Source organism: Dendrobium catenatum, unplaced genomic scaffold (assembly GCF_001605985.2).
Source record: "Dendrobium catenatum unplaced genomic scaffold, ASM160598v2 fragScaff_scaffold_1090, whole genome shotgun sequence".
NCBI lineage: Eukaryota > Viridiplantae > Streptophyta > Magnoliopsida > Asparagales > Orchidaceae > Dendrobium > Dendrobium catenatum.
This window is the reverse complement of record NW_021319552.1, coordinates 1,474,555-1,491,177: the sequence shown is the minus strand read 5'-3', so window position 1 is coordinate 1,491,177 and position 16,623 is coordinate 1,474,555. Positions and strand designations below refer to the sequence as shown.

General features: G+C 35.8%; 1 protein-coding gene across 1 annotated transcript in view; it reads left to right on the top strand.

The window, feature by feature from the left end:
* The first annotated feature begins 820 nt into the window (after positions 1–820).
* LOC110111236 (vacuolar sorting protein 39) overlaps positions 821–16,623 on the top strand; it is a 51,115-nt gene continuing 35,312 nt past the window's right edge. Inside the window, exons 1-4 of the mRNA XM_028698485.1 lie at positions 821–1,333; positions 1,892–2,100; positions 7,793–7,924; positions 8,032–8,175. Of these exons, the coding sequence (XP_028554318.1) occupies positions 880–1,333; positions 1,892–2,100; positions 7,793–7,924; positions 8,032–8,175 (939 nt within the window). The 5' untranslated portion in view covers positions 821–879. The remainder of the gene's footprint in view (positions 1,334–1,891; positions 2,101–7,792; positions 7,925–8,031; positions 8,176–16,623) is intronic.

Sequence of the window (16,623 nt, the reverse complement as noted above, 5' to 3'; positions counted from 1 at the left end):
TTGGGCTTGTTGGATTCGTCTCGTCGAGTCGCTCGATTTGATTATAAGCATGTCAAGTTTTAAAACCGTTTGGTAGCCCAAATTATGGTTTGAACCTTCTAAATGTGCATTGGGCTCGGATTGAGTCGAATTTGGTGTCGTTGAGTTCGTATTTTTCGATATTTTCAGTTCAACCATAAATTTGCTGAAATCAAAGTTGAGATGATCTCCGATTTAATTTTATGATGATATTTTGAATATAAAACTTTTAATACATTATATTAATAATTGACTTTCAACTTAGGAAAAATTTTTAAATATTTAATAAAAAATTAAATTAAATTTCAAAATATACTAATAAGTTTAAATATTAAAATGATTTAAATATTAAATAGATAAAAATATCATAATTTTTACGTAAAAAGTTTGCTTGTAATTACTGATTACTTTTTGTTCATTAGATTATCTAATTAAATAACGTAATAAGGGAAAACAATGTAATCTAAATAGGTTTTTTAGGAAACCGGATTAATAAATTCCGGTTAAGAAACCAGAATTTATTAATCCTGTTTCTTTAAAAACCATGATTTTATGTTCCTATTTCATCTTTAATGAAGTTCCGATTTCTATTGAAATCGGATAATTAAATTTCGTATTTGTTCATTTTTAAATTTATTTGTCAATCTGCTACTTAAGCTAATTTAGATTTAAATCATGCAACTTTTTATTAATTGGCCTATTTTGAGCGGACTCAATTAATAATTATAGCCTCGTGTCAACGAGCATGGGCTCGTGCAAATTGTTCGGATTCGGCGCCTAAGAATTTCTCCAAAACTGATCGTCGGCTTTGCAGGCAGCAGGGAAAGAAAGCAGCAGACAGAGTGTTTGTGTACAGAAACGATGGTGCATAGCGCCTACGACCTGGTGGAGCTCGTAAAGGGCTGCAACGCTAAGGTCGAGAGCTTGGCAACATACGGTTCTAAGATCCTCTTAGGTTGCTCTGATGGTTCGCTTCGAATCTTTGTACCGACTTCCGCTCTTTCGATCGCTTCTTCCCCCAGCAGCGGGGATGAGGGGCTTCAGCCGTCTGATTCCGATATCAAACGGGAGCCATACGCGCTAGAGAGGGCGATGTCGGGGTTCTGGAAGCGTGCGCCGTTGGCGATGGAGGTGTGCCGCTCACGCGACCTTCTGTTGTCCCTCTCGGAGTGGATCGCATTCCACCGGCTTCCCAACCTGGAGACAGTTGTCGCCATAGCCAAGACGAAGGGCGCTAATGTCTACAGCTGGGACGATCGGAGGGGATTCCTCTGCGTTGGTAGGCAGAAAAGGGTCGGGATCTATAGACTGGATGGTAATTTGGCCATTTGATTCTCACTTATTCTTAAGCTTATCGTAATATTTCTTTTCGGATATTCACAAATCTTAAGCGAACAGCCATTGCCACTGGTAATGCCTTGTTCCTACTCCGCAATCGCTCTGATTTGTCAAAACTACCCGACGCAAGGGTTTATTCGCCATTTTGACTGAGCGTTAATTTTTGGGTGACATAGTCACATAGCTTTAGAGTAAGAGATGAACTGTGCAGGTTGCTGTAAGTTTGGTTCTGCAATAAATGTTGTTATTTATTTGTATCCTTTTCTGATTCAGGGCAATGTGTCCTGTTAAGATAAACTGCTGCATATGTTTGAAGGGAACGGGTATGCTTTTGTAAATTGTGAATGCCATGGAAGTGAAATAGTATGCATGCACAAGAATGTTATTTTTTTAAATATTTATTTTTTAATACATGCAACTAATCGTGGGTTGATGAATAACACGTTTTTAGATTCAAAATTATGGTGCGCGGCTGGTTTTTCGTCTTTTTCTCACCTTAGCAAAAGGTCGACTTGATTTTAATTATGATTGTTAGGTGGTCGTGAATTTGTGGAGGTTAAGGAGTTTGGTGTATCCGATCAGGTGAAGTCTATGGCATGGTGTGGTGAAAACATTTGCTTGGGGATTGGGAAGGAATACATAATACTGAACAGTACGACTGGAGCATCGTCAAAAGTATTCTCTTCTGGAAGGAGCATTCCCTTAGTTGTTCCTCTTCCCTCTGGGGAGCTTATCTTAGGAAAGGTACTGTCTACTTATTTGGTGTCACGTTTCTGTTTTAAAAATCTTCTTGTTCCAGTGCTCATCATTTTAAACATATTTTACATTAAACGCTGCTTCTTGTTTAGTATTCCTTAGAATTCTTGTTTCTCTTCTTAGTTCATTGCTACTGAGGTTATATTATTGTTGTTGGTTATCATGCTACTGGGTTAACATGGAAAACAATAGTAATCTTATTTGGGTAAATTATATGTAGCTATTTCAAGTTTGGGTCAGCTATTGACCACTGGTATCCCAAATTTAAAACTGTTTCATTTCTAATCTTAGCTTAGCCAATTTGTCCCCCAAGTTTTTACAATATTTCATGGTAAATGGCCTGCATGAAACTTTTTTCAAAATAGTGGATTTAATAGTAAATTTTGAAAATTAACGGATGCAAGAACTACATCATATTTGAATATTATGGGTCCTCCTGATGAAACTTAGAAATGGTAGATGTTCTTGATAAGAAAGAGAAAGAAAGAGAAGGAGAAGAAGAATGAGTTAGACCAATAAACCCTCAAGCTTGAACATAGACATCGCATCCCAAAATTGCTTTTCAGGTTAGGAGCCTTCACATTCAAAGCAGAGACTGTTCAATATCCAAAATTCTCTTGAATGGAAAACTCTATATTTATATGATAGAGGATTATTGTAGATATGAGCAAGAAAATAACAAAATAGGAAAATATAGTTGATTTCTATCATTTCAGTTTACTTTAATGGTATGATATGTTAACCACCTGAGTAACTTAAATAGTACGGATTGGATGGTAATCTGTGCACAACATATCTTGCGTACTTTATAGATGATCCTTGAGTTTTTGAACACTAACGATTTGAAATTTCACTATAACTTACGTAAGTTGAACTTGTTCTGCATTGTAATGACATCCCATGCTGGACTAGAGGGTGATGACTGAGATTGTGTCTTACGGCAATTTGAAATTTTCTATTTAACCTCCTCCCCCCTCCTTTCGAATTTCAAATTTGAAATTTTAACGTTTTATGAGTCATTAATTGTTTCCTAAATTTTTTCCCTGATTCATGCAATCAAATTAATTGGATTTGAATTTCGAATTTTGAAATTCAAAATCGGCCCAATTGATTGTTTTAATTTAGGAACCTCTTTCCCTTTTAAAACTGAAGTTTTAATTTCATATTTTATAAAATTCTGAAATTAAAACTTGTGGTCCCCACTTTACTAAAACTCACCACCTCCATCTTCTCTAATTTGCCCGGCCCCCTCATTGGGCTCCTCTCTCTCTCCTAATCACCCTAATAGCTCCACAAAATTAGCCCCAACTCCCTCCTCTCTTTGCCGCCCCTCTCCCCCTCCTTGGGTTAATTTGAATTTCAAATTAAATCCCACCATTAAACCTCCAAAATCTGAATTTAATTCAGAATTCCTGCACCCTACCACTTGACCCCCACCATAACCGAATCCCCTCTAGCTCTCAAACCTGTGACCCCCTCTCTCCCTAGCTCACGGCCCACTCTCCCACCTCCCTCTTTGTCTTCCCTACTCAATCCCACCATGCATGGCGAACCTCGAATTTGAATGGGGACTTGTGTTCGAAGCCCACGGTAATATCAATATCCTACGATCTCCATTCTTCGACGCGGGATTTGACCACGATGACGACACCGTTGGAGCTTACTTGGATCGGATCCTCCCCACCCTCGTGCACGTCATCGACAGGCAAAGTCCAGACTACGAGTGGACCATCGACGGCTACCCACCCGCTCCTCCAATTCCGGCTTCTTCCCCAGCGACGAGTCCTCTCGGTATCACCTGTCTACTAGTGGCATCGCTGAGTCTACTTACGATCCTCTTCCGCTAGCCACCACTTTCAAGAGCGACTGAAGGACTTCAAGGTGAAGGATCTAGATTTTAAATTTGAGGCTTTGTTGTAATTGGCCATTTGCATTACCTAAATTTTTGGTTTTTATTTTGCAAGTTCTAGTAATCTCCACGTGTAGTCTATTGCTATTGCTTAATCTTTCAATGCCATATTCTTAAAACTTTAACTTGAGCAAACAAAGGGTTTTTGGTAGCAAAGTAAAGTTCATCACTTATATTAATATCTTAATTGCAATTCTTGTTTATCTCATTTAGCATCACATCACCACATGTGTAACTTAAATAGTACGGATTGGATGGTAATCTGTGCACAACATATCTTGAGTACTTTCTAGATGATCCTTGAGTTTTTGAACACAAACCATTTGAAATTTCACTATAACTTACGTAGGTTGAACTTGTTCTGCATTGTAATGACATCCCATGCTGGACTAGAGGGTGATGACTGAGATTGTGTCTTACGGAAATTTGAAATTTTCTATTTAAAATGCTTCTTAGAGTGAATATTATGTTTTTTATTATAAGGTTCTATCTGTACAAGGTTTTATCTGCATTTCAAGTGCTGGAATCTATGAACTTGGAACTGCTAATTGCATACTACTGACTCCAACTAATATAATGGACTGCACTGACATATTGCGAGATTGTCTCTCACTTGGACTGTTGAGCTTGAGTTCCACTACATCACATGATATGCCTACTTGAGTTGCAAATCATTATCATTCTAAGTTGCTTTTTCTTTCACATGGATTGACATATTTTGCCACTCCTTAAACTTGGTATTTAAATAAATTTTGTTAGTGAATACTTTGATAATTTTTGTATTTATTTTAGAAGAAGCCTTACTGTTAGACTGGTCCACTGGACCGGTCCAATCGGTCCATACGAGACCGGCTCGTGTTTAACAGAGGCGGAGAAGTTCCGCCTCCCGCTCATGCCGCTCAAACCACAACATCCAAAAGCTTTGATTAGGAAGGATTTAGGAGGAGTTTAGGAGGGAAATTTGAAAGTAGGGCTGTTTAGAGATTTCTTTTTTGGATTGTATGCATTAAATAGTTTGTTTTCCTAGGGTCAGGGCATCTTGAATTTGGATGAAATTTGAGATTTCTCTTAGGTACTTGGGCTCTAGCCGCCGACTAGGAATTGTGAGAGGCAAATCTTCTTCTCGAATTGAAGATCCATTGTATCTTGCTTGCTTTTGTTCGTCTTTCATCAAATAAAATTTGTTTCTTTGTTGTTTGTCTTCATTCTTCTCAAAAATTGTTTGCAAGTGGCTGATTTTCTCAGATTTCAACAAGGGTTTTTAGGTTTATTCAATGTTTTCTATCAAATTGTTATTAGAGCAATTTCCTGGGCCGGAATAGAAGTTTTCCTCGTTGAATTTTGTTGTGTTCCATATCCGATCTTGTTGTTTTTGCTGATTAGAGGTCAGAATTCACTTCAAACTTGTTGCTCTTTGCTATTGGAGCCTAAATCCAGGTTCCTATGGCATAAAGAAAGGTAGAAGTATTGGAAGGGGAGATCCGACAATTGAATACAAAAATTTCAGATCTCCACACTCGACTTCCAGATGTCAAAAGTTAAGTTTCAGACATCTACGAGAAGATGGGCGGGAATTTTCCCATCATGGGGGATATGTTGAAGAAGTTGCTCGAGGGCAAATCCAAAACATCGTTGTTGGAAGCAAGGGAAGCCTCTAGCAACCCAGGAAGCAGCAAAAACTCTAATCCAATAAGGCAAAGAGAAGTTCAGGAGGTGGAGACTTGAAATGGAAAAGAGAGAATACCTCCTCTAGAGCATGTTCCTAGGGAGGAGCCGGGTAGAGGGTATGAGGAGAAACTTGAGGAGGTGGAGCATGAACAAATGGGTGCTGAATTTGAGAGGAGAGGGGCGGGATTTGAAAGGGATATGGGTAATTATGGTCAAAGGGGGGTTGAAATTGAAAGGAGAGGGATTTATTATGATCTAAGGGTGCTGAATTTGAAAGGAGAATGTGAGAATTTGATGAAATGTTTGGGTATGAGTATAGAATGGATGATTCAGATGCTTGGGGGGAACCACCCCTTGGGGAATGAGAAATTATGGAGGGAACATGGGGAATGGAGGAGATCCGAGGGTGAGAAAGCTAAAAATGACTTTTTTTGAGGGAGATGATGCCCACGAGTGGATCTATAAGGTGGAAAGATATTTTACCGTCAATATGTTGACGGAGGAGGAGAGACTAACACTAGTCGAGATGTGCTTGGAAGGGAAAACTTTAGCATGGTACCAGTGGAGGGAAACAAGGCGATCCATATAGACCTGGAGGGAGTTTAAGAATTGCTTGTTGGAACGTTTTCGAACCAGTAGAGGAGGGGACTTCTATGAGCAATTCTTTGCCATGACACAAGAGGGGATGGTGGTGGAATACGGTGAGAAGTTTGAGCACCTTGCCAGCCGACTGGGCCGGCTTCCGTATGCTATATTGGATGGGACCTTTATGAAAGAGCTCAAATTAGAACTTCAAGCGGCAATTAGAGTGATGACGCCTCGTGATTTGGGAGAGGTTATGGAGCTAGCTCAGTTAGTAGAGGATCAGAGGACCTTGAGTAAGAGATTGGACGCAACAGCTCAGGAGGTTCGTACTTGAAGACAACCACCTTCTTAGCACCCAAGGAGCTGAGACCGGGTACTCTTCTGGAAACCCCAAAGGAGAAGGCTATAGGTGGAAGACCTGAAGGGAACTTCAAGATGTCATAGAAACGAAGTTACATAAGAAGTGGACGAAGGGGCTCTGTTTCAGATGTGAGGAGTAGTATACACCTGGGCACAGATGCAAGGACCGAACTCTTCGTGTTTTTACTATTTGTGATGACGAGGTAATGGAGGAGGGTGTCGTTTTTCCACCTTATGGACAATGTGAGTCTTTGGGAGAGGAGTATTGTTAGACCGGTCCACTGGATCAGTCCAACCGGTCCATATGGGACTAGCTCGCGTGTAATAGAGGCGGAGAAGTTTCGCCTCCCGCTCGTGCTGCTCAAACCGCAGAGTCTAAAAGCTCTTAGGAAGGATTTAGGAGGAGTTTAGGAGGGAAATTTGAAAGTAGGGATTGTTTAGAGATTTTCTTTTGGATTGTATGCATTAAATAGTTTGTTTTCCTAGGGTTAGGGCATCTTGAATTTGGCTGAAATTTGAGATCTCTCTTAGGTACTTGGGCTCTAGCCGTCGGCTAGGGATTGTGAGAGCCGGATCTTCCTCTTGAATTGAAAATCCATTGTATCTTGCTTGCTTTTGTTCGCCTTTCATCTAGTAAAATTTGTTTCGTTGTTGTTCGTCTTCCTTCTAAAAAATTGTTTGCAAGAGTGATTTTCTCGGATTTCAGCAAGGGTTTTCTAGGTTTATACAAGTGTTTTCTATCACTTACATAAATATTGCTTATTGTTGTCTGATGAAAGACCCTTGTGATGTTAACACATAAGTTGAATAAGTTTCTCATGATCTTGATTAAAGGAAGGCCTAGTGAAAAACTCAGTGTATAAGTGTACCATAGTAAAACTTAATTCTTCAGCTTGCGTGTTAACATCTATTTTTTTGCCTCATTTGCTATTGAGGCTAATTAATTATCTGTGTTTTGGAGCTGTTGATTTGACATATCCTAATGTTCTATATACTAACATCTTTAAATATACGGTAGTATGCCGAACATTTAAGTCAATTCCTGAAATCATTCAATTAAGTTTTTGAAATATACAAGTGGCAGTATTTAGAGTTGGGAAACCATGCATAAAAGCTGATTTTGCATGCTTGTTTGCCTTCAATTCCATCCATTTATAGGATGACGTTGGAGTTTTTGTTGACCAAAATGGGAAACTTCTACAAGATGGCAGGATATGTTGGTCTGAGGCCCCCAGCTCTATTGTCATCCACAAGCCATATGGATTAGCTCGCCTACCTAGGCATGTTGAGGCAAGTGGATATATTTTAAATTGACTCTCATCCAGCCAGAAAGCACTCTTTGAGGAGTTCTACTAGTTTATATTTATTTATCTTTTCATTATGTCTTATTTGTGCAGATACGCTCTCTTGATGCTCCGTATCCTTTGGTTCAGACAATTGTTCTCAGGGATGTTCATCTCCTTCAACAAAGTAATAACTGTGCGATTGCTGCAGTAGGAAGTTCAATTTATGGTCTCTTGCCTGTTCCTGTTGGTGCCCAGGTAATGATTTGTCTGTTGTTCCATCCCATCTTCTGATAATTGCATCTTCCTGAGCTTTACATTACTCAGTTTTATAATCATTAATACTCCAGAAACACAGACTCAAATTTAATATACTCTTTGGATTTAAAAAATGCTTAGTATTTTAATAATTGCTCACTTTTAGTTTTTGACCTGCATAAAAATATTATATTATTGTGCTCTGTTTCTAGATTTATCCATGCATGCGACCTGGGTTATAAGGTTGAGAACTTAAAATATTGTTAAATATTAAGATGTTTCAACTTGCTTGTTGCATCTGAAAACTTTTTATGGCTAAACTTAACAATGTCCTCTAAGTTTTGAGTAGAGCGTCTATTGTTATGGGATAGCACATAGAAGCAGTAGGCTGCCATAGTATACTTGCAAGTGGATACCCACATGACTGGTTGGCACGAGGGCAAAAGTCGATCTGGATGCATTATCTCTGGTAATAATTTATTTTGTCCCTTGCAAAGTATGTCTCGTTCAGGCTTGAGGAGGCACAAGGAATTCAGAGATTATAAATGGTGGATGAACTCAAGCTGTGAATGCTCTAGGTTTAGACCAATGTTCTTGTTAGCGATCCAAACTAAGCAATGAGATTCAAAATCTAATCATACTTGTTTCAGAAATCACAAGGCAGGGCGGTTTTCCAATCATGATTCTCAAATATTTTTGTTTAGATTTTGAGCATGCTATTCCAGCCATCATATCATTTAACATGTGTTTATAAGGCTCTTCTACAAGATTTGGTTTCTTGATTCATGTCATAAGAAAAATGTGTTTATCATACTTGATCCCATATTATAGAAGTTGAAGGCTGATGGTAGGTTAGTAGAAAATTGTCAAAATTTGGTACAATTCTTAAAATAAACCCTAATTTGATGTTTGCTAGTGTCAAGATATGTCCCAAATGTGTTTTCATGATCTAACCCAATTATGGTGAAGTGTGATAGAGTCGGCTAGGATGTTTGATATAGTGTGAGATGTCTACTTGTAGTTGTCCGTTTTTAGTATTTTTTTTACCAACTTAATCAGTATGATTTAATTTGTCATGTTAATGCCATTTCCCTTGTTTTTAATCTTTTTTATTTGTGAGGATTAAGATGATCATTTTCCATTCCATTATGCTTTTCATCATCTTAATGTTATTATGGCTAGAGTGCCAATAAACGTAGGGCAACTATTATTAAGTAATTGGCATTGGTTTTTGAAAACCATGGCATAAAGGGGATTCTTCTAGCATTTTTTTTTGGGGATTAATTGCTCCCTTATAATTCTTTTCCATTTTTGTAAAGAAATTTAGGTATTTTTTATTGAAAGATACTAAGCTTGTTGAAATTGGAATGGAATTACTTAAAGGGGCGTTGCTTGTTTGAAATTATCAATTTCACTTTTGAGCTATGATGGACGGATATTGCGACACAGATATAACACGACACGAGACACGTCAATTATTGAAAATATAAGACACGGACATCGGTTGGATATGGTATTATATTTTTTATATATTAAAAAGTGTATAAAAATGGAATAAATATAATATTAAAGATAATTTAGAAATAATAAGTCATTTAACTAGAATTTGTGCTTAAATTGATTCATATTAGAGTATTGAGAGTCGGGCGTAGATGCCATGTATCAGCAATCGAGATAGGAGACGACAATATTATCGAGAGTCAGGTATCGATGTTATGCGGTAAGTATCGGGTGTCGATGACAAGAGGGCGTCTGTTCTCAATGTTGAGAGGGCATTGGTCGTTGATGTTAAGACAACGCCAGACAAAGATGACCTGTTAAGTTGTAGGTGTAGAAATTGCTAGCATCGAACATCATTGTCAAGATAATGTTAGGTTTTGATGTTGAGATGGTTATGAAATGTCGATGTTGTAATGATGTCAAACGTCGATATTGAGATGACATCGGGCATTATTGTGAAACTATGATGCACAAATATGGACACGGCTACACATATACAACACGATACGGACATGGGACACGCCAATTATTGAAAATATAGGACACGTAAACGGGTTAGATACAATATTATAATTTTTATATTTTAAAAAATGTGTATACAAATTGAATAAGTATAATATTAAAATTAATTTATAAATAATAAGTTATTTAGCTAGAATTTGTACTTAAAAGGTTAATATTAGGATGTCGAGAGTCAGCGTCGATGTCATGTTTCAAGTATCGAGAGAGGAGAAGGAGTAAGAAGAAACAAAATAAAATTCTCATTCAATCATTCATCATCCTCATTACATAAGAAATGACCATATATATAGGCCTCAAAATGACAAAGGAAACAAAAGACTAAAATGCCCTTGGGCTACAATAGCGACCAAATACCCATAAGTGTAAAAACGGAAAAACTGAAAAATAAAATAAACTGCTACATAAAACGACTTAAAATAAAAATCCTGATCGTGGCCGTCGATCTCCGGTGTCTCCGATGGTACACGTGTCAAAATTGCTGACGATGTCCTCATCACAGTGCCATACTTTGATGTTGAGATGATTTTGAAATGTCGATGTTGTAACGATATCAAATGTCGATGTTGAGATGACATTGGACATTATTGTGAAACTATAATGCACAAACATGAACACAACCACACATGTACAACATGACACAGACACAAACTCTTGTCTACTTTGGGATGCTAACTCCAATCATGTCCCACATCACATTTTGTGAATAAAAACAAAGCTCACTATTCATCAGTTCCTCCCAAAGATATAAGAAGGTTGTTGACAACACTTCTTAGCACATTTCACTTATGTTGATCGATTTGCTATAACTAAATATTCATGGAAGATTTTGGTAAATTTTTTTCTCAAGCATTCTGATTTCCACAGAACATAATATTTCTTTAGTTTGGTGAGCCATTGAATTTGTGGGTACTCGCACGGTTGCTTTTGATAACAATGACGCAATGCCTCCAATAAACTGTTCCTGAAAGAAGGTGTTTTATTTGGCTTAGTTGCAGTAACAACTTAAAATTAGTTATTTCCTAGCACACGCATTTGATCTGGTCATTCATATACTGTTTTCTGCTTTAAAATCTAAATGCGCACTTATTCTAATGAAAATTTTGCATCGAGTTTCAATCCTTGCATGTAATGGTAATGTGTAAAGCCTATTTCTTGGGCATCTTATGCTGAATATGTGGCGGCTGCCAATGGACTCGGTATCACCATTTGAAATTTTGTTCTGAAATTTTTTTTGCCTGTATTTTTGTTGTCACTGCAAATTTGCGTTTGGTGTACAGATTGTACAGTTGACAGCATCTGGGAATTTTGTGGGGGCATTAGCTTTGTGTAAGCTACTCCCACCAGAGGATTCTAGCCTTCGAGCAGCAAAAGAAGCCTCTATACATATAAGGTTCTTAATCAGCATCTGCTCTTTGCCATAGTGTTTAATGCAAAGCGGTTTTAGTGTTCACTCTTCTTTGAAGATCTCTAAATTTACAGCATGAAAATGTCTCTTATGCATAGTATAACTGTATTGTTATTTTTCTGATGGAAATTTAAAATTTCAATCTGAATTCACCATACTAAAAGCTAGCTTCTTTTGTTGTCAATTCATATTAGTCATGATTTATTGTTTTGATGCTTTGTTTCTAGGTATGGGCATTATCTGTTTGATAATGGGAGCTATGAGGAGTCCATGGATCAGTTCTTGGCTTCCCAAGTGGATATAACCTATGTATTATCTTTATATCCTTCAATAACTCTACCAAAGGATCTAACTATTGTTGAACCTGAGAAGTTTCAAGAACAGACTGATGCTTTTTACCTATCAAGGTTTTCTTCTGATGTGTCAGATGACATGGAATCATCATTGCCATCTCAATTCTATGAATCTGATGATAAATCAGCAGTTGAGGATAAGAAAACGAGTTACAACGCTATCATGGCACTAGCAAAGTACCTGCAGAGGAAAAGATTTAGTGTAATTGAAAGGGCAACTGCAGAGGTAACAGAGGAAGTTGTCTCTGATGCTGTGCAAGGCAGCATAACGACTTCTGAGCCATATGGATCTATGAGTTCCAGCAAGGTGAAAAAAAATCCGATTCTTTAAGCACTGCACCTACAAAAGCTTCTAACACTTCTATTTTCTGTTAATATAGTACATCTTGGATACATTCTTCAGTTTCCCTTGTGTTACCTCTTCAACTTCTTGTTCTTTTGTATTTTGCCACAGGTTGTATGACTTGTTCTAGATATCAGCTGCCAGGCTTGTGATAGGAAGTCTCGCAGAAATTTAGGAAAAGTCTTGGCTGAAATCTGATTTCAACAATTTTAGAAAACTAACAATAAGAAAATCATGAATAGAACACACAAGAATATTTTTTTTTTATTGAAGTTCTATGAAAGAAAGACATGATACAAGTGGATATTCAATTGGAGAGCTCCCAAATTCCTAGCCATCAGTTAGTGCCTAAATAACCTAAGAATAAATTAAATTCAGCAAACAAGGCATATCCATAACCTTAGAAAATCACCTACTTAAAGCAAACAATAATCAACAAATACCCTGTAAAATCTGAAAATGTTGATCGTATGCGTCGCATGCATTTCGACGCGTTGTGACCAAATTCGGTGACATTTCAAAGTTGTCAGAACGCGACGAAATAAATTTTATAAAATTCTACGCAAAATTTCAATCGAAACGGTACAAAGAACATATACCTAATTTCGCGCGATTTGAAAACTAAAAATCGTAGAAGTTCGTTTAAGTAATTTTTAAGTCACTTGCCCAAATTACCCCTCAGGAGCTCTTAAGGAAGTATTTGGAAGAGGGGCACATGCGTTTTTTAGTAATACCTATCCCTCATTTAGCCAAAACACCTCAAATATTTTGGTCCCTTTTGTGGTTGTTCGGCCGCACGCGTGAAGAGAGGGAGAGAACGTCGGGTGGTTCATGAAAGCCGGTGGCCGGCGAGTTTCCGGCAAGGGTTTTTGATGGAAAACTTGGGGAAACGTATAAGGAAGATGGAGGTAAGCTTCTAATGCAAGAAACATTTTTTTTCTCTTAGATTTCTTTGAGAGAAATTTTTAGGGTTTGCTCAAAACTCAAAAGCTAAGAAGAAAAGTTATAGGGAAAGATTAGGAAAGGCTTTTCACCATGAAAAAATAGAATTTTCTTAAAAGATTTTCAAATTTCCGAAATTATGATTTCTCTAATTTTAATTTTTTTTGAAAAGAATGTTAGAAGAACCTTGGGGATGAAAATGCAATTTTTTTTCAAAAAATTTTAGGTTTAAAAAATTAGCGTTTTTCATATATTGAAACATTTTGAAGAGTGCTTAACAAAAGTTATTCCAAATGACCTTAGGAGGGTTCTAATGGTGAAAATTTGGAATTTTTTACAAAATATTATTTTCCCTAATTATTAAGTTTAATAATCCTAAAATTTAATAACCGAAATTTATAATTAGATAAGAGGGATGTTTTAATATGAAATCTTATTGAAATTAGTGAAGAATTATGTTTCCAAAATTTAGAATTTAGGTAAATCCGAAAATAACATTTAAATTACATTTAATTAAGCAAAGCATATGATAAAAATGCATTAGATTGTGGGTAGGTTAATGAACATTAATGAATATATGATAAAAATGCATTAGGTTGTGGGTATGTTAATGAACATTAATGACCTTTGTGAGAAAATAAATGCTACCAACCAGGATGATTAATATATTAACCTATCAACCTAATTAGACTAATGAATCGTTAATTCATTCCTATAATCAAATATATAGATGATATTTGATTTGCTCGTGAAAGCAAATCAAATACCTATATATTTCTTGATTATGAGAATGCATTTTAAAAATTTAGATAAAGCAGGATTTTTTTTATAAATTAGATTTTATTTCCTCACACGATTCGCTTTATTTATATTTAAAATATCCTCTTCCTATTAAATCCACATAGTCAGATATTATACCGCCTCAAGGGGCGGACTAATATCCTTCTATTTATTTTAAAGGAAGAAGAATGCAATTCATTCTTCTAATCAGGCACAATGTAGGGAATATTCAAATCATCCTAAAGGATGACAGCTACATTCCCTAATCGACCTGATTAGATCAATGAATTGTGAATTTATTTTCATAATTAAATATAGAAGATATTTGATTTGCTTGCGAGAGCAAATCAATTATCTTTCTATTCTTTAATTATAGAAACAAATTCTAAAACACGAATAAAGCTTAATCTACGTCCATAGATCTTTCCCCTACCCCAGAAAGGAACTAAGGTAGGGTTTAAATTATTCTGGGATCTAGACTCCCTATAGGGGCAAGCCCCTATAGTTAATTACATATCCTAAGAGAAAACTCTCGATTTAAATGAAGACTAATTAATTTTAAAAATTATATATATAAATTTAATCAAATATTTGGGCTAATTTAAATTTTCACGACCAGGCTTTAGATTATAGACTTTAATATTGAATTTAGAAGATTTAGAATTGATTAGGAAGAAGAAAGTTCAGAGAGAAGTGTATACGATCTGGACTTACCACCTGCCTAGAGTGGGCTGCCAGCTAACAATCATAATCACAACAATTCGCCAATGAATGCAAGATTTAAGATGGTTCTATCCTAGGATTCAAGGAATTGTTAAAGAATCTAAATCAAATGCAATATAATATGCTTACAAAAACTGAAAATCTACACGAATGCTAATGATGCATGAAACAGTTATGTATAAAAGAGTAGATTTTATTAATATAAAATTTATCGGTTACATTCCAGAATTTGCAGTAAAGTAAAGGTGGCCAGGCCCCACCGAAAACAAACCTGAGTTCTAAGCCTACGAGAAGAAAGAATTAAATACAACTGCTTATGGTCTTCAGGCTCCGGGTCTTCTATGGAATTCCAAAAAAGAACATCCTCCTGGAGGAGGATATTTTTTTTGGAGCCCCATTTGTATATATATAAGCAGTTGTTTTGAATTCTTTTACAAACTCCAGACACTGTACAGACTCAATCTTTATACAACAAATCTAGAAAATAAAAACTTTATATTTCTCTTCATAAGTACATCAGTCCCTAGGTACATTTTACTTCTGCAGTAATATAAAAGACAAGAAAGTAGAGGTAGTTATGTAATTATGTATGCTATGAGTGCGTTGTGTACAGTTATATATGCAGGAAAGCAAAGACAGGAAAGTAAAGTACACGGCCCTCACTTTATTCACTTCGCGCTCTGGTGTACAGACAGAAATAAATATGCATGCTATGCAGTACAGAAAAATAAGCAAACACACATAGGTGTTCTCTAGGCAAGACATCCGCAAACAAACCATCGGCCTAGTCTAGGCTAAAGTTGGTAGTCCTAGCAAGCATCTAAGTGTGTGAAAGAGGTCTTGTGACTTAGATATGTCCTATAGGAATTATTGTTTGAATTGCGTGTATTATTAAAGTTTATTTATTAAAGGCCGAAGGGGAATTTAATTGAAGTCTAAGTCTATTTGAATTTTGAATTATTCCAATTTTAGAAGTTAAAGTTATTTGATTTAATTTTAAAGAACTTGTTGATTGATAACTCCCTAAGTGCAAGAGGTTATCAATTTATAAGTCCTAGGACTTTCAGAATGAATACCCGTCTTATACAGAAGATAGGTATTCATTTGAGAATCCCCAAAAATTTTATTAGAAAGAGAGAAATGAACCTTATAAATCTAATACAACGTGCCATCCCGAAGGAATCTTACACGTCGTATAAAGTCGGTAAATTATTATATTTGTTTAAAGATCTCCAAATCCAAATGGATTAGTGCTTTCCTAAAAGGAGTCGTGCACAACCCATGGGAAATCTCTTTGTTATTTATATGTTTTAAGGGTCTTTTAAAGTCAGAATGCCTAAAGTCCTCCAAACAGAATAAAACTCTAGGCATAGAAGACCCGAATTCGTCTAATCTAAATCAATTATCAAATTTGATTGATTAAGACAAATCTTAATCAATCAAATTATCAAACTAATTTAGATGAAATGAATTTGGAATTTAGTTTAATAATTAATGGATTTTATTATAATATTCAGAATTATTAAAGATTTATTAAATTGTTAATGAATTAATAATTAAAATTTATTTAAAATTTTATTTTAATTCCAAATTATGATTCTCTGATTTTTATTTAGTTTTATTGAATTTTTATGGATTTTTTAGAATTTATTTAATATTTTTAATGAAATATTATAGAAATTACTACTTAATGAATTATTAATGAATTTAATATTAGAAAATTATTTAAAATTAGAATTAATATATTTCTGGCTTAATTTGATTTTAAATGAATTTATCTTGTATTTTTAGTACTTATTGGAATTCATATGAATTTTAATGTATTTATTTAATTAATGTTTAATTAAGGATCAGTTAAGGATTGATTTAGGTTTAATGAG